The sequence below is a fragment of the Carassius auratus genome, chromosome 11, assembly GCF_003368295.1.
Source record: "Carassius auratus strain Wakin chromosome 11, ASM336829v1, whole genome shotgun sequence".
Lineage (NCBI taxonomy): Eukaryota > Metazoa > Chordata > Actinopteri > Cypriniformes > Cyprinidae > Carassius > Carassius auratus.
Window position 1 is genome coordinate 17,396,832 of NC_039253.1, and position 23,780 is coordinate 17,420,611.

At 37.4% G+C, this 23,780-nt stretch overlaps 1 protein-coding gene and 1 long non-coding RNA gene across 3 annotated transcripts; one reads left to right on the forward strand and one right to left on the reverse strand.

Moving 5' to 3' along the window:
- The first annotated feature begins 438 nt into the window (after positions 1-438).
- LOC113111241 (transcription initiation factor TFIID subunit 4-like) lies at positions 439-13,964 on the forward strand. Of its 2 annotated transcripts, none has more exons than XM_026275839.1 (15): positions 439-2,089; positions 3,611-3,750; positions 5,648-5,761; positions 5,883-5,975; positions 6,320-6,442; positions 7,465-7,554; positions 7,899-8,078; positions 8,745-8,889; positions 8,978-9,086; positions 9,957-10,126; positions 10,208-10,338; positions 10,574-10,699; positions 12,165-12,221; positions 12,314-12,433; positions 13,329-13,964. In XM_026275839.1, exons 1-15 carry the CDS (start codon positions 1,405-1,407, stop codon positions 13,494-13,496), a joined length of 2,451 nt encoding a protein of 816 aa, XP_026131624.1. In that variant the 5' UTR covers positions 439-1,404; the 3' UTR covers positions 13,497-13,964. The 2 variants fall into 2 exon arrangements, with proteins under 2 accessions (XP_026131624.1, XP_026131623.1); XM_026275838.1 differs by having other exon boundaries at positions 440-2,089; positions 5,880-5,975.
- Positions 12,414-22,608, reverse strand: LOC113111243 (uncharacterized). The gene is made up of 3 exons (XR_003293290.1): positions 22,530-22,608; positions 22,281-22,368; positions 12,414-12,526 (listed from the first exon to the last, which is right to left on the reverse strand). It is a non-coding gene; the product is annotated as an uncharacterized LOC113111243 (long non-coding RNA).
- Positions 22,609-23,780: the final 1,172 nt, after the last annotated feature.

Genomic DNA, 23,780 nt, shown 5'->3' on the forward strand with positions numbered 1-23,780 from the left:
ATGAGTTCCTATCTGATACGTGCAAATCTAATTCTTCCCTAAAACCTATTGTATGCATTATATTATATAAATAAAATAAAATTTACTACACTTAATAGTAATAAGGTTTAACTTAAGATGTGTTACAGACTTTAGTGCTAATACATTATTAAAATGTATCAATAAAAATAACAGCAATATTCTAAACTATGTATACCACTTTCAATTTTAAACAATTCCTTATAAGTTATGAAAAAAAAAATCAATATTTTAATATTTAACTAATGAAGAAAAAAACGACGACATTTACACCCCCCATCCATATGCATATGCATTTTGCCATAAGCATAATGTGCCTGCAAAGTTAAGACATTTTAAAGTTTTAGTCAAAACAGTGCAACGGTAAAACGCGAATACAAAAATACAGCTTATAACGGAGCGAAGTAGAGGTAAAGATGCTGTAACGTTAAGTCAAATGGGGTTGAGCAGGAACCCTGTGAACTAAGGATGCAGTTGCACGCGTGCCCTCTATGGCCAGTCACGCTGGCAGAGGTGTGGCGCCTTTTCACGATTTCAACACAGACGCTTCAAAACACGGGGCCATCTTGGGGGAAGACAGCCTGGTGTGAAGTTCACCGAATAGCCGTTACATGCTTTATAACCAACACATAACATCTAAGAGTGCATCTAGATATGGCCAAAAGCAATCTACGAATAACTCAACGGTTGTTTGTCAACTTAACAAGGCCCTTTTCTCGATGACAGACCGACTCTGACCGCGCTCCGCCAGAATCAACTGACGTTTCTCGTGTCCCGCCTCCACGCAGGAGGACAACCAATGAGGGCTCCACAAAAATCCAGCGTAATGACGTTTCCGCTTCTGCGCGCATGCGCAATGTCATTTTGTCCAAAGCTCCTCACTGTTCACATCGAAGATGGCGGCAGGCTTTGACCTGCTGTATAAGGATTTCTGTATTAAAAGAGTGGGAAAGAAACTTTTTTTCACCGATACTTCAGGTTGTATTAGATTAGAAGTTTCCACATCTTGTCACAATAAGTTTGAGGTAAGCGCCCAGGCAGCCGGAAAATCACCCCGCTGACTCCGGGAAAAGAGGCAATTCAACTAACGTTAGCTAATGTTGATTTTCTGCGAGCTCTTGTACATATGAACATAATGAAAGCTGCTGCTCTTCAGGTGTGTTAGATGATTATTTCTCACAAGAGCATTGTTGCTAGTGGACTTGAGGTTAAACGGGCGCTTGTCATATCTGTATTGACATTGTGACACGAGACTCCCCTTCACTCACGCTTGTTCCTTCGAAAAGCAAGTGGAGGGAAAAGCGGATGAAAACCCAAACTTCCTGAACTGATGTGCCTGAGGCACAGATGGAAGACAGCTAAGGCGATCCAGTGTTTCTTAATGCTATGGTAACTACTTTGACCGGGACATCCACGGTGCAAACTTTGAACGGAGGCAATGCAATGGATCCGCACACTGAAAGCGGCACTCCAGTGTCCAGTGGCCCATCATCATCATCATCATCAGACGACGCTTCAACTTCTGTCCCAGTTGTTAATAACGGGCCCGGGGTAGCGAAAGGTGTCACTGTCGCCCAAAGCCCAAACACAGTGATACAGTCTTCTTACGGGAATCCTCCAGCGGCAGCATCCAGTGCAGGTCCCTCAGTGACAGTTGTCAGGCCATCTATGCAAACTGCTGGAACAGGTTTAACTATTAACGGGAGTAATAACAATAACACCGTTTCAGCGACTGTAGCCAATGTAGCGACACGCGGAATTACCATTACTACTAACGTTACTACTACTACAACGACCCCAATTTTGATGAACCAGACTCCTGCTTCTGTCTCAGCGAGCAAGTCCGAGGCTACTAAAACTATTATCCAGCCCACCGGCACCATGACTCTCGGCCCTGGAGTGGCCAAGGGGGCTGTTTTACAGGGGGTTGCGAGAACTGCGGCTCCGGTAACTGTTGCAGCAGCTGCGGGACCGAGTCCTGCCATCAGGGCCATTGCGCCACAGGTGTTAGCGCCCCGACTCCCACAGAGCACCCCGGGCCAGAACATCCATAACATCCAGCTACCTCCAGGTATCTCAGTCACACTAGCACTCCCCTTGCATACTGTATAATGATGTGAAATTGTGTAATAGAGGAAGTTGTAGAGATTTTAACAGCCATCTCTGATATTGTGCGAAGTTTGTGGTGCACACTGTCAGTGAGTGGTTCATATAACAACAGTAGAGCAGCTAAAGTTCCTGAAATGCATATAAAGTATAGTTCTCCTTAGAACTGCACATCCTTCATACCTGCACATCTCTCTTAATTGTGCACGCCACAAAAGGAAATTTTAAGACAGCTACATTCACTTTCACTGTATGGGAAAAAAAGGAGATGGTTTTTGCTTAATATCTTCTTTTGTACTCAGAAGAAAAAAGGCGTACAGTTTTGGAACAACACAATGGGTAAATTATGGCTTTTCTGTGCCTTTCACTGTGCGTTCACAGTAATAGTTAGAAAGCATTGTTGATATCAATTTATCATCATGCAATTATTTTTTTTTTTTTTCATCTTAAGATCAAAACATTTTAAGGTGTTTTACCAGTAGCTGAATTTGTAGGGAAATGTTAGTTTGAAGTTTGGCCACAGTTCTTGCAAAAATGATTCCTTTCAAACGTTTTGTGAATTCTTGGTTATCTTAACTTGAGGTTGAAGGTTTAGACTCTTCCATTCAAATTCAGTGCTAAAAAGTTTAAAATGTTACTTCCAGTGATATTATAAGAACTTAAAATGCTAATATGTACTGGTTTCAGTTTTTTTTTCTGTCTCGCATTCCTCTACCTCTGTTCTCCTTAAGTGGCAAGTTACACTTGAGCATGTATCATTTCTTTGGACATCATGTTCTGCAGTATCTTTTTTTTTTTTTTTTTTAAACATAAATTCATTATGTAGCTAATGACTAATAAAAAATCCACTAAGAAATCATGCTTTGATGTAATAATCCTCTATTGTTCAAGATAGAAATTTGTTGGATAAAGTTCACCAAACTAGAAAACTGAGAAAGTTCTTTGTATAAGCCTGTGTTTTCAGCATTCAGCATTCGCATACATATGAATGAAAGTCAATGGAGTGAAAAGTGTAGTGTGACCGGCCTTTTACTGGGTGATTTTAGTGAAGACCTCGACACTATTCTCTTACTTCCTCACAGTCACAAGCACTAGTATTTGCTTCAGGAAATGCTCATGAAGTTACTTTTTTTCTAGTGGTTTTTCTTTGACTGTATGCTCTGGTCATTCTGGCAACCCTGTTGTCTGCCTGGACAGAATACTTGACAGATTTTTCTACAAGAGGCCATCTGGATTCTCCAACCAACAGTTTCTGTTCAGAACACATCCGTTGGTTCACACGGTAACGGAGACTGAGTGTGTAGGGTTCTCAGTGTGCTGTGCAAATATAGGCCACCAACTGTGCGCATTATTCTTCCTGCCTCTAAGCAGGCCACGGTTACCAGACTTGACTCCAGCCAGATCAATAGGACATTCTCACTAATGAATAACAGTTTACACAGGAAGTGATGTCAGCCTTTCTGTATGTGTCATGTTGTGTGTGCAGGTATGGTGTTGGTGCGTAGTGATAGTGGTCAGTTACTGATGATCCCACAGCAGATGTTGGCACAGATGCAGGCCCAGTCTCAGGCTGCCCGTCCTGCTGCCCCCACCAGCACCACCCCTGGGCAGATCACCTCTGCACAGGTAATACCCTCTGACCGCCCCAAACTCAACTGACACCTGCAGTACATATTTCGACTGAATGACTGCAGAATAATAAATATATTTATGGTATTATATTATTGTATAGACTTAAGTATTTAATAAATAATAATAATAAATAATTGATATAATTTATTATTTTATTTAAATTATATTGACTTGATATATATAATATGGGGTAGGGCTGGGCGATATTTGAAATATATATATATATATATTAGTAATTTTTTATGATATTCAATATTTATCTAAATGCTTGCATAATAAAAAAAACCAGGGGAAATAGTTAAACTCTGAAAAGTATTTATTTAATTTTAGCCAAGAACGCAAGTCTGTCTACTGTCTCTGTTTTAAGATAAGCTCTGTGGCATGAAACTATGTTCCCACTGCCACTAAAAACACTCAGATGGGGAGCTATTTGAGACTTCTACATTCTCTCTGTCTATATTATGAAAACTGCTGAAACAAATGAAAAATATTATAAAAGTTAAATTCCACATTGCCGTAGACTGTTTCTCTATTCACACAACAGCGATTGAGCTAGTGCATTTATACAGCGACCACAATCGCAAACAATACAGCCGCGATCTCATGACAGGAAACAGACCGGCTGAATGACGCTTTCATTTAGATCGCTAAACTCCAGCTTGTTTGTTTTTCAGATCATCTGCGGCGGTGCTCCCGCAATGAGGAGCAAGCGTTTGTGTGCATTAAAATAGGCAAAAACACCAGGAAGAAAATGTCTATGTAACAGCAAAGCTCTGATTCGGGGATTTGAAATCTTGATATCTGGCAACCGCACTCATGAGAGCTCGCATAGTAGAGTCGTGTAGAGCAGTCCGCAGTGACATGTTCTGTTTTTTGGACATTTGGCGCGTTCTTTTGGGAAAGTATGCTTGAATTTGAAATATTTTATATTCAAGATATTTAAGATTATTACATCTCCATCAAAATTTTTCCGATATTTTTGCTAATATTCCATATATCACCCAGCCCTAATATGGGGTATTAGATGCATGCTTTTAAAAACAGGATTTTCACACATACATTACGTAAAGTCTAGACTAGTGCACGTATATTAGAGTGTGTTCTTTCATTGCATGATTCAGTTTATTAATACATTCACATTCAAAGTATCTTTTATTATTTAAATCATTTCAAATATCAGTATTCAATGTTTAATATATCAAAAAAAATAATAATCATGTCTTGCATTAAACAGTGTGTAAATACATCTAAATGCCACTTCAGATGCAACTTCTGTGTTTCCTCTGTTTTGTAAAGATGAATTTTGTTGAACCTGATTTCATTTGCCTGGTAACAGCCCGAATTTCTTATAGAATTTGACTCAAAAGATAAGGGACACTTTTAGTAAAATTAATTTATGAAGGTAGAAATGGCCATAAAATGGAAAATATTAAATTTTTCTTAAACTTGTTGGAAAAAATTAATTTCTATCCGAGAACTGACCACCACACAGAACATGAAGAATATCAAAAACTTTAGGAGTCAGCTGTCCACGGTAGTCCTTAAGGTACCAGCAAAATAACACACAAAAATGTTTTATTGTTATTGTTGTCGTAGATATTTTTATTGTCAAAATCGCACATCGCTAGTATTAATTCATAAATACACTATTGTTAGAAAGCAGTTGAATATGGTGTTAAATGTTACTGATTTGTTTTATTCTAAATTGAGATTATTCATTAGATCACAAAAATGCTATGTTTTAAAGCATAAACATGTAGCAACACACAGCATGGGTCTAATGGGGTATGTGACAGTTTTTGTCAACTAGCTACTTACTAGTTGGCTCCATTCTTTTTCATTCATTCCCCATGTCGGCATTTACTCATTAATCTCTGTCTGATATTTGCAGGCACCTGGAACTCCTCTGATGGCCCGACAGGTGACTCCTACCACCATCATAAAGCAGGGCTCTCCTACAGCCAGCAGCACGGCCACTACCACACTCCAGAGACCACCGGTACAGGTAGCTATGAAAGACACATCATGTAGAAAAAGTCCCTTCAGAAATGACAGGAGTCAGTCTGTGCTGTAAGGTGTATTTCTGAGGTGGCTGTTGTCTTCTTCTCTCTCTGGTGTGTCAGCAGGCCTCCTCTGTGGGTGCAGTGTTGTCAGTGCAGGCAGGAACCGCCCAGAGGACTGTGACCGCTGCCCCAGGGACCACCGTCTCCTCCGCAACGGTGAGAGGCTGCACTAACTTAGCAGTCACACAAGACACGCCGGTTCACAACCGAAGAAACGGTCCTGAGCGTTTAGCTTCATGCTTAAAGGCTTCTCGAATGCTCTGTAAACTGACCTGATTAAATATGGTAAAAAGGAGTTAAAGAGATTTACGAGAGCAAACCTTAATGGAATGTCTGTTCTCAGGTGGGAATCCCCTGATGTCCCCAACTGATGCAAGGCTCATGCCATTAAATCTTAACCTGAACGTTTGTATGCATCCAAGGTACGGATGCAAGATAACCTGAAGCTGCTGCAGAGTAAATCTACGTTGTGCTAATGCAATCACTTTTCTTTTTTATAGGAGACAATGGAGAATGTAAAGAAATGTAGGAACTTCTTGTCCACGCTGATAAAGCTGGCCACTAGTGGTAAGCAGTCATCAGAGACTGTCGCTAACGTTAAAGAGCTGGTCAAGAACCTGCTGGTGAGTTTCAGAGGTTGAGTGTGTTTTTGTATGTTTCTAACTTTGTAAATTGTTTTTGGCATTTTATCAGAATTGTGCAAGTTAATATTTTTAATGAGGTGTGTAAACCCTTAATTGAACAGATTACCTTTAAATGTTTGTGTTTCATAGTCTACCCCTGCAGTGGGGTCCAAATCTGTGACCATTCATAAAAATGCTTCTATTTTATTCACTACTGTTCACATGTTTTTTTTTAAAACATTATTTAAATAAGTCTTTAATGCACAACATACGGATGCATTTATTTGATCAAATATGCAGCAAAAAATAATATTTGCGCTATGCAATATTATTATTATTATTTATTATTATTATTATTATTATTAATGACCAGTTTGTATTTAAAATTGTAATTTATTCCTGTGCCTTTACTCTAGTCTTTAGTGTCACAAGATCCTTCAGAAATCATTTTATTATACTGATTTGCTCAAGAAATATTTGTTATCATTATTCATGTTGAAAAGATTTTGGTGAAAAACATGATACTTTTGCTCAGTTTAATGTGTCCTTTCTGAATAAATGTTAAGTGTAATATTTATAAATGTATTTGTGTAATGATTTCATACATTTTAAGATTTTTTATGTATTCCATACAATTGAAAAAATAATTTTAAATGGAAAAAAATACATATAAGTATAATTTCATTAAAAAGTGTACAGTAATTAATATGAATTCCTTAATAATTATATTGTTTGCCTGCAGAAAATGTACTTGAGCTGCATGAATATATTGATGTGCTTTAATGGAAACATTTTGAGGTTTTATTATGTTCAGAAGCTCACAAATTTGCTTAGTTAAATAGAAATAGTAAAGACTCTCTATATATATTTCTTCTTCATTCTACATTCTTTTTGACATTTTTTTTTATGTTCTAAAATGTTTGTTTAAATTAATATTTTAATATGGTTTCAGACTTTTGAACCCAGTGTATTAGTCATTGGTGGTGGGGGATATGAACCTGTTTTGGTGTTTGTCCCCTCAGGAAGGGTCGATTGAAGCAGAAGAGTTCACCAGCAGGCTCTACAAAGAGCTCAACTCCTCTCCTCAGCCTTATTTAGTGCCTTTCCTTAAGGTAAAGATCTTAAAATTCAATGAAAATGTAACTCAAATCATGTTATTCGGAACCAGATAATTATAAAACATTTAATACATTTCTGTAAGTATCTACTAATTGGAGAAAAATAATTTAAGAGCAACCTGGGGTTAAGTTTATGCACAATCTTTATTGAACAAGATTGTTTCACAGAGCACACATAAGCAGCGTGGTCATTTTGGTGGTTGTGTTAACACACACTTCCTACTTGGTGACTAGGCAAATGGAATTGCTTTAAATCATTATTTGCAATTGCTTGTATGATGATTAATTGCCAGACAGTACTATTTCCCACAACAAATTCCTCCTTTTCCTTTCTTCAGAGGAGTCTTCCAGCTCTTCGACAGCTCACTCCTGACTCCACAGCCTTCATCCAGCAGAGCCAGGGCCTCCAGGCGCCCGCTGTGGTGCTGACCAGCTCGAACACGGCTGGTGCCACCTCCACAGCTCCCCGCACGCTCATCCAGCCTGCCCTCAGCAACTCCAGCCAGACTGCCTCGCTGGTAAACACGGACCTACATGCATAATTTACTTGATGTGTTGTTTAGTGAGGTGCAAGGACACTGTTGGGTTTATTAATGCTAACGGCACATTGCAGGTAAAATGAAGTGTTTAGTCTTAATTTACACTGAGCTAAATGAATGGAGCTTAATTGCTTTAGTACATAGTTTAAATTGTTGAATGGTAATGCCTGTATTTGCCTTGTGGCAAAGTAAAAAATCACTCTTGAGCTGTGTCAATTATTGCAATAGACATCATATGCATGTCATTAGAACTAACTGATGTTTCGACAAAGAGTAAGGTTTTGTGCATGATAATTTTATGAAACTTTCTGTTAATAAAAGGTTACATTTAATTCTGAGTCCCATTTCACATATTATTAGTAGAATATGATAACGATAATATTAATAGTATATGATAAATAAAAAAATAATAATAGTATTATAATTAGGTGCGAAGAAACCTCTTGTTATTAATATTATATTACTTAATTATTTGAAACAAATGTCAAAATATATGTATACATGATCTATTATAATAGTAATATTAATTCATATATAACCAAATATTTAAAAACTAAATATACATGATTAATGTTTTATCAGCTGGCCTTAAATTCTCTCAATGGTTGTAATAATAGAATTGCATTCAATGTTGTTGTTGTTAAGGTATTGCAGTCTCAACAGCAGGGGGCAATCGTGAAGCCCCCTCAGGTTACCCTGACAACCACTCCCATGGTGACGCTCAGGGGTCAACCCCACAGCCACATAGTGGTGGGTCAGCCTCAGGTGCAGCTCAAACAGTTCCAGACAGGTGAGTGTGTCCGTCGAACCCGTCACTGTCTGTTTTGTTTCACAACATAATGACGTAACCCCTCTCTCTCTCTTTCTGTGTCTGTCAGTCGCTGTGAAGCAGGGTGTTGTGAGTAGCACTAAACTGGCTCCGGGCTCTGTGTCTGTAGCGTTAGCGCAGAAGAATAAAACAAAGGATGGTGCTGGAGGAACTTTCAGGTTCGTGTTGCGTTCATTTCACTTTTCTGCTGCCATGCACAGCAACGTTTACCCAGGAGACATTGTGCACAACATACACGAGTAATACACAAAGTTTATCTAAACTGATTGTGATGAAAAGATGTAGCATTTTCCTCAATATTGATTCATTTCAGGCTGTACACAGTAGTTTGTGTGTGAATTATAACTGTTAGAGTGCCATTATCATGACCATGGGTCACACAACAGTTTAATATAAACTAACTTTATCACTCACGATTTTCTAAAAATAACGCGCTTGTTCTATTCTTTATCTATTCTATCTGTTTTCTTTTTATTATATTATTTAAAAGCCCTTGCTACGTGTACTGCGTTTAAGCTAACTGAGACTTGTTATAGCACTAGTATATCATTGCTTTTTGTTGTTTATTGCTTCCATTGTCCTCATTTGTACAGTAAAACGCTTTGCATAAAAGCGTCTGCTAAATGATTAAATGTAATATACATTTTTATACTGTGAGCCAGTGTTATTTTAGTATTTTATAAAAGTATATTTTTCTGTTATATATTTGAAAGTATGGTAAATTTAGTATCAATACAAAAGTGTTTTAGTACAGTGGTTCCCAATCCTGGTCCTGGAGAACCCCCAATGTCTCTCTTATCTGACACACACATTTGAGGTCTTTGAGTCTTCACTAATGAGCTGAATCAGGTGTGTTTGAATAGAGAGACATCTAAAATGTGCAGTGTTGGGGGTTCTCCAGGACCAGGATTTGGAACCACTGGTATAGTATATACTGTAGGTCTAGTTTTGCAGCATTTGTAAAACTAGAGCAACAGACTCTCAAACTCTTTCTAACATATGTTCTTGTACGTCTTAAATCTGTCCAGGGATGATGATGACATTAATGACGTGGCCTCAATGGCAGGCGTTAATCTTTCCGAAGAGAGTGCACGTATCCTGGCCACCAACTCGGAGCTGGTTGGCGCAGTGACGCGGTCTTGCAAGGATGAAGCGTTCCTCTCTGCCAGCATGCTACAGCACAAGATACTAGAGATAGGTGAGACTTCTAGTTACCGAATTCTTACTACAACGTACTGTTTTACCAGAGCTAACAGTTGTTGTCCTCTTATGTGGTCAGGCCAAAGGTTTGGAGTGACAGAGCTGGGTCCTGAGGTTGTGAACATCGTCTCTCATGCCACTCAGCAGAGACTGCAAAACCTTCTAGAGAAGGTCTCTTTGATCGCCCAGCAAAAGAACATGACTTACAAGGCAAGTCTGCTGCCCCAGTTCGGCTAGCTCATTAAAGTATGTTGATAGTAACATATTTTTTATATTTCTTCACCACACTTTGTTGAACCCTGGATGGGTTTCCTTTTTGTCCGAATCGGAATTAGGAATCCAGAGGCTGTTGCAGGTTTCAGTTTCGAAAGCGCTCTATCCTTTGAGTGTCAGCTTTTGTTGTGAACCTGCAAGGCTGTGTGTAATGTTAATGATGTGTGTGCAGGAGGATAGCCGGTACGAGCAGGTGGAGGATGTTCGCTCTCAGCTCAAGTTCTTTGAGCAACTTGACCAGTTGGAGAAACAGAAGAAAGAGGAGCAGGAGAGAGAAATTTTAATGAAGGCAGCTAAGGTTAGTAAACCACCTCCAGCCATACTCTCTCTCTCTCTCTCTCTCTCACACTCACACACACACCTCTATTACTACCATTGGCCAGAGGTTCTGATCATTGATTTAAGTTCAGACCTGGTTCAGTCTTCCAAACTCAGTGGTAGAATTGAATTCTTTTTCCTCTCACACACTACAATGCAGTACCGTATTTTCCGCACTATAAGGCGCACCGGATTGTAAGGCGCACCTTCGATGAATGGCCTATTTTAGAACTGTTTTCATATATAGGGTGCACCACATAGAATAGAAGATACTGCAGTCAAACGTTTGACTGGGTTTGCGTTATGCATCCACTAGATGGAGCTGTGCTAAAGGGAATGTCAACTGTCATTTTTTGAGAAAATTAAAGGCTTTTAAGTGCGTCTTATAGTGTGGAAAATACAGTATTTCTCTCTCTTGTGTCGCTTTTGTCCAGTACCATAACTCATAGAAATGGCTCTAAGTTTACCAAGTTTCAAATTCAGCACTTAGACACTCTACTTTTTAGAGAACTGAAATGTAAGAAATTATATAAATGAACACACAAATAATAATAATAAAAGTGATATACTGTCAACGCAGTATCATTAGGCATAAGTAAAGAAACGTACTAACGAAACTCCACGATTTATATGAAAAATCTGATAATCAGCCTGGAGGAATGCAGGCTAGCATTATTTATAGTTGCTTGTAATTTGATAGGATTTATTATAATTTATTTTATTATGTTAATTGTTTGCTATATTTCAGGATTCTTTTTTTAATTTTGCCTACTCAAACTTAAAATAAATCTCTCTCTGTCCCTCTTTCTCTGTTTATACTCTCTCTGTCTTTATTTATTCATGTATACTACAGTTCAAAACTTTGAAATTAATTATTTTATTCAGCTGTGGTGCATTAATGTGATCAGTGAAGAAAAATAAGGAACGGTGAAGACAAAGAAATGCTGTTCTTTTGTACTTTCTATTGTATCAAAACCTTCAGTATTAGTAAAAATTGTACGTTTCCTGAGCACCAAATCAGCATATGAATGATTTCTGAATGGTCATGTGACACTGAAAACGGAGTAATGGCTGAAAATTCAACTTCCCCATCACAGGAATAAATTACATTTTAAAATAGGAAACAGTTAAATTCTTATAATATTTCACAGTATTACTGTTTTTTCCGTATTTTTTGATCAGAAAATTTTGAAACTTCTGTCAAAAGCATTACAAAATCTTACAGTGTCCAAACTTATGAATGATAGTGTAAGTGTACTTCTAAAAAGAGGGAGAAAGCTCCATTATTTGTGTCAAACTTGCAAAAAAAACATTAAATGAATCCCGATGAAATCTTTTTGATTTTGATTGACAGCCTCCATTTTTTTCATAATTATTTGATTCCAGCAGATGTCTCTATGTGTTTTGACTGTTGATCCTCTCTAATTGCTATTTATGTTTTGCAGTCACGCTCGCGACAAGAGGACCCCGAGCAGCTGCGGCTGAAACAGAAGGCCAAAGAGGTAAGATGGCATACTCGAGATGTTTATCTTGTCAGAGGACCATTGTGTTTGATTATGGGTCAGAGCTGATATATGTGTGCCTGTGGCTACAGATGCAGCAGCAGGAATTGGCTCAGATTCAACAGAGAGATGCCAACTTGACGGCATTGGCGGCTATCGGACCCAGAAAGAAAAGAAAACTGGATTCTCCTTCATTTGGGACTGACACAGAGGTACCAAACATCTCACCCTCATCATGGCAGTCTGCCGCCCTTTTCTTCATCTCCTTCTGTCCCTCTTCGTGCCCTCTTTAAATAATTTAGCACCTGTTGGGCAGATTTAAGATGTCAGGTTGTGCTTCAAGGGTCTCAAATTGTCACAAATGGCAGATAGGACAGTCTAAAGACCAAGTTAGACACAACCATTTTGTTCAGAAATTCTTTACACAATTTTAAGAATATATTCATGTATCATGCTACTTATTATTTTGTGTTGTTTATATATTTATCTTATATTATCATTCACATTTTGCAGTGAAAAACTTTACAAAATTAAGATGATTTTATATCATGTTATTTTATTTTTACAAATATTTTAATATTACAGTATCATAAATTGTCAGATTTTTTTATTTAAATAAATATTTGAATGATTTTGTGAAAAATTTTCAGCAAATTCTTACAATTTTAAATATACATTTGTTTAATGAAATGTATTTCTTATATAATATTTTTGTAATTATTATAATTTACAAGTTTGAGAACTTTACTATTTGAAAATATTTTAAAATATAATTCTATTTCATGTTATTTTCATTTAATATAAATATTACATTATAGCATCATTCACTTTTTTCAGAGAAACAATTTTGATATTACTTTATGTAAATTATATATTTTCAAAACAATTCTAGAAATATTTTACACAAATATATTGAACACTGTTATTAAACGTGTGTGTTTAAAGTCTCACTCATTTTCTTTTCTCCCTTAGAATGGTCACTATTACATTACACCTATTTTATCAATCTACCAACAATGAATATTAAAATGTTAGTTTAGATCGGATTGTTGTCATAGTTCATATATATATATGTGGATGTGTGTGTGTGTGTGTGTGTGTTGACAGGGCTCAGGTTTGTGCGCCAGTGCATCTGGGGGCTTAAATGCAGGAGCGTCGAGGCAGTACACTCGCCAGCGCATCACGCGTGTAAACCTCAGGGATCTGCTCTTCTGTCTAGAGAACGAGAGAAGCACCAGCCACTCACAACTGCTCTACCGAGCCCTTCTCAAATAACAGATAGCCCATGTCCTTCCCTCGTTTCAGTCTTTACGGCTCTATCCCTCATTCGTTCTGTCTTTTTTGCTGTTATCATCATTCTTTGTCATTCCCTTTGCTTCTTTCTTTATTGCACTTTCACACTTTCTGTCACTGTCTCACATACTCACACATACACATTGTGCATTTTCCTTTCCTTTCTCGAGCTAACTCTTCGTCTCATTTTCATTTTCTCTTTTTATCAGTTTTCTTTTTCTTTTATTTTGCCTTGTTTTTAGATTTCTGCCCCTTTTGGATTTTACTCTTCAGAAATTGTTAAAAGAAAATTGCAATTATATATCATGTTTTTCATAGAAGGTGGCTTTGTAATGTGCAAATTACTTATGTAAAAAAAAAGAATTCACAGTGGAACTACCCATTCATTTTATATTTGTGTTTTTACAAAGATGTTTTAAGAAATAAAAGTGGACAAAGTTTCTATAAAAATCTTGGTGGTGTGGTTTTATAATATGTCATGCATATAAGAATCCCTAATTGCTAGATTTGAGAAGGACCGTTCACTTTAATTAACCGATTCAAATACATCACTCTCGATTCGTTTGAATCACAACTGTTCCCTTACCCACAGGATTTAGTGCTGTCAAAGTGTTCTTTTTAAATATAACATGTTATCACTCGATTTTATGATCGTGGTTACCCTACTTCAACGTTTTACTTCACCCAGGCGAGTGATTTACAAACGCGTTGCGAATTGGTTCAAACGAATGATTCAAAAAAACTAGTTCAAAGGAACCATTCTTTGGTGAATCGGACATCACATGGTTATTCTCTTATTGTGCACTAGGTGGCACTGTAGACCTGAGTTTATTGCATCTGGGTCTATTAGAGACAAATGGTAGTTTGTTGCTGAAAATGAAAAATAATTACACATAAATTACCATGCATTTAAAGACTTCTAAATGACTTCGACCAGTTATTGGTTGTTCAGTGACAGCTTTATGTTGGAACTATGGTTTTCCTCCCTGTCGAAATCAGCAGTGTGGATAGATTAAACACTTGATTGTTAGACTTTGGCTCTCAAACTTATCCAGTCACAGTCATCCCTTCTGGATATACGCAGGTTTAACCGTTAAACTCAAAACAGTTGGCAAGGCAAGACGCCATGGATCGAGTTAATGCTTCTAGGCTACAAGTAGCTCATTCTGTAAATCTAAAGGACTGCATGTTCAGTCAAAGGTCACAAAGTGCCATCTTACAGTACGTATCCTGAACCGCCTTATACCTCATTGTGTAGATTTAGCGACTCGAGACAAAATTGACTACCACTAATGATGTCGGTCTATCCCTCAGATACCTCTGCCATGTCAGCCTCCCTCTTCTGCCCTTTGTGTGCGGGCACAATCCAGTGTTTTCCATGGTAATTCCCTTCTTCGCTGCAAAGGGCCACTGTTCCTCTAGAGCTAAGCCCATATAAGCTCCCTCTCAGGAGGAAGAAAGAGGCTGACTGGTTGCCTAGCTACATCTCACAGAATGTTCTGTGTAAACAGCGGCTGGCGGAGGAGAAATCACACAGACTTTGGGTTTGATTGGGTGGAGCAGTTGTAACCCGACTATTATCCCGGCGCTGTTAGGAGGCCTAAATCTTACTGTAACAAAGACCCCCCTGTTGTGACTTCTCATCCGACATATGATAGTATTCACTGCCTGCCACTACAGACTCGTCAATGCCATAAAAACTGAAGTTGTCAATTGATTGGTTACGCAGAGGTCATCACCGCATTGTTTTATTGCAACAGGGTCCGGCCTTGTGTTTGTATGTAAGTTATCTTGCTGTGATGTAAGATTGCTTGTGTCAGCAGCTTACATTGGAATCGCTGTTAGACGTGCTCAGAGCGATTATGTTCCATTCTCTTTGTGCATGTGTTCATTTTAGCTACGTCAACTTCAATTTATGAGACCAACCTCAACAGCTGCTCTCTCTCGCCCGTATTTGCTTTCACCTGTATTTGCTCAATTATAGAGGAAATGCTCCTATTATTTTAGAGTGATGAGTGATGGCATATAGAGGCTATTTCCATTCTTTTTGATAACGGGCTCAGCTAATACTTTTGTCAACGACATGGATAATAATGATAATTTACGGAACGTATTAAAGTTGCCTTAATGGTTTGTTTTTTATAAATGCGCGTTGCCCTTTTGTCCTCTGTTGCTTTAAATGCTCGAGCTCTTTATTAAAGGGGTCATCGGGTGCAAAATTCACCTTTGTTGTTGTTTGAACATAAATGCGTGTTGGAAGTGTGTGTACACATCCACCCTATAATGATAAAAATACACCCAGTGTCCAGTCCACCCAGTGCATTTTAAAATCCCCTTTCTCAAATCAGGCTGTTCCATTCCTGGCAGAATGACGTTTGTTGTTGGATGAATTAATGAACAGCAGTTGTCATTTACTTCTGACATCTATGACATTGAAGACCCAGACGAATAACTTTACTTTAGTTTTTGAAGAAAATGCGCTGATTCCCAATCTGCTTAAATGCATTTAAGTTGGCGCGAATCATTCATGATCCAGCTTCATCTACAGAAGAAGTGAGTATAAGGGTTTTTACGAATCTTTGCAAATCACTTGTCCTAATAATGCTATTGTTAGTAAGTTTTGTGGTGAAGTTTACAGTCTGCTCGTCACCCCACAGAAGAGAGGGGCGGGGCAACCAGAGCTCATTAGCATTTAAAGCAACATGGACTCCAACAGTGTGCTGAAAACTGAGATTTTCTCAGTTAAAAAGGCTGTTTTTACACTACCATTGAGAAATTCCAACCAAAGTATGTTATTTACCTTTTTTAAGACCCTAAAGAAGCATATAAACTTGTGGAAAATGGGAATCTGATTACCCCTTTAAAGAAGGACGGATTCAGATGGGCTGTCACAGTTTTTTTTTGTAGTTGTTTGTTTGTTTGTTTTTTTCACCTGTTAATTGTTTGTTCTGATTACAACAACATTTTACCAAGTTTTTAGTTCCCATTATTCCATTAATGTTCTGATGTAAACTTTACTGATGTAAAGTTATTCTCTCAAAAGAAAGAGCCGACTGAATCATTGAAACGAGTCGTTTTTTAAAACGTCAACTTGATTCATTAGCATATTACCCGCCCATTTGTTGGTCTTTTGTTGGTCTGAATGAAAAATTCCTTCTTTGCCATTAGCTGGTGCTTTTGGAGCAATAAAAATATCAGTTTCCCTGGCAACGGCTGTACACAAAACAGCACTGCACTCACAAACCCTGCTTTATCAGGCATTACAGGCATGATGACATGAAAATAAGACCAATCTTGGTTTGGAAAAATGAATCATTGAGCAACTAAGGGGAAAAAAATAATTCATATTATAAGACAACGAAAGTGCTTTTGACCTTGTGTGCATGTCAACATGTTGTTTGGTGACTCCTAAAACCAAAATAAGAACCTTTCATTACCCATAATAGTGGCACTTTAAATTGTTCAAAACTGATGATAAAGACATTTATAATGTTACAAATTATTTCTATTTTTGATAAATGGTGTTCTTCTGAACTTTCTATCATCAAAGAAACCTGAAATAATACTCTGCTGTTTTCAACATAATAATAATAATAATAGTAAATGTTTTTAAGCAGCAAATCAGATTATTAGAATGATTTCTGAAGGAGCATGTGACTTGAGTAATGATGCTAAAAATTCAGCTTTGAAATCACAGGAATAAATTACGTTTTAAAAATATATTTAAATAGGAAGCAGTTATTTGAAATAGTGAAAATATTTCACAATATCACTGGTTTTACTGTATTTTGGAAAAAAATAATTGCTGGCTTGGTTAGCAGAAGATAATTCTTTGTATTACACATTAAAAATCTCTCTCTTTTTTTTAATGATTTATTAATTTTATGAAAATCACTGGTTTGAAGCACAAATAGTGACTATTTACTTCATATCATTTAGTTATTTACCTATAGCTAATGAATCAGAAGTCTTGCATTTTCACAGGAAATAGTTTACTTTTGCATTGAAAAATGAGGTGGATAGCATGAAATATTGATTTGACAATAAAATAATAATCTTATTTTGCTTTAGATAATAATATAATAATGGTAAAGGTATATACTGTATTTAGTAGTTTAGTGCTAATGTAAAAGTTTTACACATTATAAATCACAATTATGTATTCCAGAGATATACAGTTAAACCTAAATCTTGCACTACCATGTGCTGTAATTTTAACAAAGCAAAAGCTCCAAAAAAAGAAAATAGGGTGTCTGTAATAAACTATCACATTTTTTTTTTTTTTTTTTTTGCATTTCTGCATGAGAGTACATTGAAGGTACCACCTCAGCAGTCCTGCCGTTGGGCAATGACCCAAAGGAGAAATTACATTTACTGGACCGGAGAATGTTTCGATCCTGGTGAGCCGGTGTGAGTCTTCTACAACTACTACAGTTTCATCAGCAAGAATCCTGCGCCTAGGGCCTCTCTCAGCACACATCTCAACGGATCAAAACCAGCAAACTGTTGCATCTTTGAACAAGGCCGTGAGCAAGGAAGTTCGCATTTATATGCTTCTTTAAATTCTGTCCCAATTCATCAGCTCAGCGACCATCATCGCGTGTTGTGATGTTCCGATCCCTAATACATAGTTTTTCAGAAGATATATTATTGATGAGACACTGAAACAGCTTGTTCTTTCAAATGCTGCAGTTCCAGCTAGAGCCAAATACATTTCACAGCCAAACCGTACTAGGAATAAATCATATTTTAGTGTGCGCTCAGCAAAATCCACTTTCCTAATGCAATTTTGACAAACTTCTCAAGTTTAGATTCAACAGTGTACGGCCTGTGAATACAACCAAACACCATCATCCATCACCCATTTACGCTAATTTCTCTATTAATTGACAGTTTCGGTCTGTAATTATGGTTCAAATTGATATTTTGAAGACATAATGCATCAAAACATGTTGATTTGTGATTATTCCTCCAGACAGAGGTCCAGACAATCATCACGAACAAGTCGAAAGCATTTAAATGTCTCGCTTATTTGCCATCAAAACACTGACCTGCAGGAAAGGCTCTGTCATCAACAATGTGCAGGGGGAAAACGCTGTGCCTTTCCACTGTTATTTTGGTCCTATTTAATGGATCCCACTGTTCTCAGATAAAAAGAAGCCATTAACAGAGATGCAACGTACACAAACAAGCAGAAACAAGCAAGCACACAGACAATCAATCGTTATCCACTCTCAAAGTTGTTGTTGAATTTATACTTCAAATGAAGAAAATTCTCCCAGGACGGTGCTTTCAGGACACACAGGCAACTGCAAATGAGCACCTGCTCAGTGTTTCTGTCTGTAATGGATGGAAACTTGAAGATTTGACATTGAGTATAAACAGCAAATCTGTACATTCGCTGATTTCTGTCTGTCTAATGAGCTGCGTCTCTGCTGGAAGGATAAACAGGGTATTTTCATTTTGATGAAACGACACGTCTGAGCGTGTCACGTGCCGTTGCGACCGCAGCACTGCCTCATGGTAATTGTTTGCCTGCCCATGGAAATTGTAAGTGTTAGCTGTGTTGACAATGTCCAACAGCTGCTAAATAAAGAGCAAAATGTTCCAGATTTGACTGATGTCACGTAGCTTTAAGCAGTAGGATTATGTTGAATTAAATTTCATCTTATTCACAATTAGGGATAAGAGCTTGAATCCACAATCTTTGGATTTCACCAGTGAACCCCAAACCCAACTCCCAAACAATAGTATCGGGTTAAGCTTTATGGCGGTTATGATGCATATAAAATCAATACATACTTGTATATATAAATTGTACTATGTACAAGCCACATGGTGTGTATTTTTTCACACATGCCCATGTAAATTAATGAGAGTAAATATGTCAGTATCGACGCTATGCAGCACGAGTGAATAAAATTAACACTAAACTGCTTGAATTTCATGAAATGTTAGTTAAAATGGGATTTTATAATTGCTTCATAATTGAAGTCCTAAAATAGTCTCTTAACCCATAATCCATGAAATTTTAAATAATTCCATTCAGACCATTAGGAAAATTGGTAGGCAGTTTCAATATCAATCATTTAGATTCTCAATCATTTTACTTTGTAGGACTCACAGTAGCCAGATTCTCAGCCCAATCTCATGTAAATATAAATAAGAGGTGTTGATTTATCAGATATTTTCACTTACAATTTTCCGACCTAATTAAAACCTAGAGGATGATATAACTGAAGGTTTAACCCTCTGCATTACTACATAGCACTGTTCAGAATACATGATGTTACTCGTGTTTGGAGGTCACTTTGACCCCAACAAGAACACACTGTTGAAAACTAAATAAGTTTGAATTCATTTAGGATCCTTTCTCACAGGTAATCATAAAACTCATACAAAAGTAAAGAGTATTACCTTGTACCAATGTCAGGCCAGGGGTTTTTCTTTTTCAGCTAAATGGGACTTAAGGAAACTTAATAGGACTCCAAACAGAAAATAAGGGATATAAAAGATTTGTGGAGAAATTTTTCTGAAGTGATTATTCTTGTTCCCTCGTTGTCCGTTCCAAAATGATGAACCAGAGGACCCTGTGTTCCTCTCGAACCACGGCTATTACTTCAAAGTATTATGCCTCACTCGAGTGTGATAATTAGACTGTAGATGAAAGGTGGTCGCAAAAGCCATACGATTTATCATTTTTGGACTATTGTCCCAATTTAGAGCCTAGTCGCTCTCAATATTTTAGTTTTAAGAAGTTTATCCTTGATGATGTCAGCTGAAAAGTAATTCCAGTGATGGACCAAGTTCATTATTCAAATTTACATTTTGATGAAAGATTACAAAGACAAAAGTGTTTTAGTGAAATTAGTCAATTGTTATATTCGTAGCTGCCTGTGTAATCTTGCACAGTCCCTGCATTGTAAGGCAGGTTTTTCTTAAATTAGGCTGTTGGTTGCAACCTGCTCCAGATACTTGCTTGCTCCAAATTGTCCATATGAATATTGGATATGCAGGGAGCAAACTGATTTCCCATTGCAGTTCCATGGACAGAAAAATTATTGTATCACAAACTCAACTGTAGAACATCCAAAGGGGCTTCTTCACCCGGCCTACATGAGTCAGCATATCCTAAATACTTGTTCTACTTCTTTTAGACTGCTTTTTGATATTCATGAAAGTATACACTAGATAAACTAAAACATTAGCAATGAAAAGCACTGATTCAGGAGAGATGGTTTCTCGTAATGACTACTTCCAGGTTTTAAAACCTATCCGGATCATCCATCAGACCATTCAGAAATGTTCTTCCACTTGTAACCATTCTAATGAGATTCTAATTCGGATGACTCAGTGACAGCTCCTAACACAAAACATTTCAGTGTGAGCGTTTCAGCAAACAGAAGGGGATTCTGAAACAATAAAATCCATCAGTGTCAAAGTTTCTACATTATATCTAATATTCTTTTACAGATACAGGTGTGTAAATAAGCCGTTTTGATAATTTTATATCCAGCATCTAGTCACTATCCTTCTGAAAATTTCTGCCATTTTTAAACTTAGTTTTGTCAGTTTTACAACTTCACATGACTAAAATGATTCCCAGATTACACCATTTTGTTTCTATGAAGACTTCACCCGAGAGGTTTTCCACTGATTCTATAAACTCAGCAAACTTGACTTTTGTGGGCCATTGACAAATAGCTCACCACCTCGCAAACACACACACACACAAAAACAACTCATCAGACTCAGCAAAATGATATTATTGAAATAGAACAGTATGACACCTTCCAGCTGAAATATATATACAGCAGAATCCAGATCCATGGAGATTGTGTGTTTTGGGCAGAGCCAATTAGTTGTCTCTCTTGAGACACGCCCACTATGGGAAAAACCAACTTTTGCATCCCAAAGGGATCCCAGAGTTCTGCTAAAGCTGCATTTTGACTTTAGTATGGAGTGTCATGTTGCTGTATCAGGATTACACATCCCCCTAGTAGTGACTAAACCTATCTCAATGCAACGTTAACAAAACATTTACTAGTTGCCAAATATAAGCATATTGTGTTCAATAATAATTTAGTGTCCAAGACTGGCATGCTATATCCATTGTTTACTGCATATGCATATATTATTAGTGAGCTGATGAAATATCTACTTCCCAGTTTATGTACTTATAATGCTGAATGATGGTTTAGCGAAACATGGACGGCCATTACAGCAGACACTCACAAATAAACGGCAAGCCTCCTTTGTATTCATTTAATTTACATAGCTGAATCACTTTCTGTGGTCGACTTGCATCTCATATTAGAAGAGCTGAGTCAGCAAAGCATAGACCTAGAGTGATTTTGTTTGCTCAGGATGCTCTCAGCACTTACCTGTATACATTCAATTAAGACACCCTAATCAATAATATACACAGGAACATGTACTGTACACTGTCCAAAATAAGTTTAGCCTTGGAAATCTAGACCTATATTGAGTAGATGAAAAATATGTTTAAGTGTATTTGAAAGGGCAAACTTTATTAATAACACACACAGCTTTGGCTGCAAGCCACCTGTTAAGTTTGTATTTGCGAAACAACAATCCATCAGTGCCTTGCTGTATTATTTCTACCGCCATGGCTTGGCTGCCTGAGAACCGATTTTACGAAGAAAATGAATCTTATAGCTGGCTTGATTTAAACACTTTCCTTTACTAAAAACAAGAGCTGCTATTAAAGCAATAGAAATGAAAATTGTATGTTTATTTGCTTACCCCAGGGCATCCGAGATGTAGGTGACTTTGCTTCTTCAGTAGAACACAAAGGGAGATTTTTAACGCAAACTGTTGCGGTCTGTCAGTCCTATAATGTCAGTGGATGGGAATCACAGCTTTGAGAGTCATATCACATATACAAACAAAACTTAAATTAAACCCTGCGGCTCGTGACGATACACTGATGTGTACAGACACAGAATGATCATTCTGTGCAAGAAACTGAAAAGTATATATATTGTTATTTACCTCTGATTTTCACCACAATGTCTGAACTGTCCTGAGCATGTTCGCGTCTTCTTCTTTTTCAGCCTGCATGTGAGGCATCTTCTTCTTCTTGTTCTTGCTTTACAGTGGATCGCAGTCTTAAAAGTGAATTACCGCCACCTATCTCTCAAATGGACCATTGGCACTCAAAATTGAGATTGTAGATAGAGTCAATAGCTGGGTTTCCATCACCCTGCTTTTATGCACATTTTGAAGTATTGCATAAGAATTGAATGATGGAAACGCTATATTTCTAATAAAAATGCTTTAATTCGCAAAAACGTTTTTACGCTTGCTTGTGGTGGTTTTTGATTTGTGTAAAAGGGTTAATGCGAACAATTGGAGAAAAAAAGTTGCATAAAAAAGTAATGTGACTGTGTTATGGGATGGCAAATCCTGACTAAGCAGAAGACCAATATTGTTCCACAGCATCTGAAATGTTGTTATGGTCATTTGGAAATGCAGACACAAAGTCTGTCATTAAAGTATTTCTTTATACAGTAATTGCCTCCCAGAATTGTTAATCAACTTCGTTCCAAAACAGCAGCATCCACCTCCAAAAGCAATAAACGGATTCTTTATGTTTCGTCTGCTCACTCTGAGATGCAAGTAGTTTATTATAAAGGAAAATTATTATACTCTGTAGCTTCTCCTACTTTTGTGATGTATAGTGCCAGTTTATCAGGAAGTGAGGATTTTGTTATCTTTGACTAGTTGAATGGAAATGGTGCTTGTTCGCAAATGTTTTATGCGATATTCCAATTTTGCGCATAAGTATAATTTGCAACTTTTCACCTGGCTCCCTTCTCGTCAGACTTGATGCACACGCAGGTTGCCAGATTGACGTCACAAACAGGAATGACGATTAATGAAATTAAATATGCTGTGTTTTAATATCTGCAAATATCTGCACACATATTATTGTATGTTTATGCTTAAAGCTGCAGTCGGTAACTTTTGACGCTCTAGTGGTTAATAAACAGAACTGCTTGCCTCTTGCGGAACTCATCGTAGCCGGAACTACTTCTCTCTGTTTATGTCAATGAAGAATCACACTCCGCCGCGGTATCCCGAAGCAATCTAAAATAGTCTGAATATAAACACTTATTATAGGTGCACCCTAGTGATTCAGGACAAGCCAAAAACACAGTTTGGAAAATGGATTCATGGTGTACTCGCTTATTATATAAATTTTTCTGCATTTTGAACACAAAAAGTTATGGACCGCAGCTC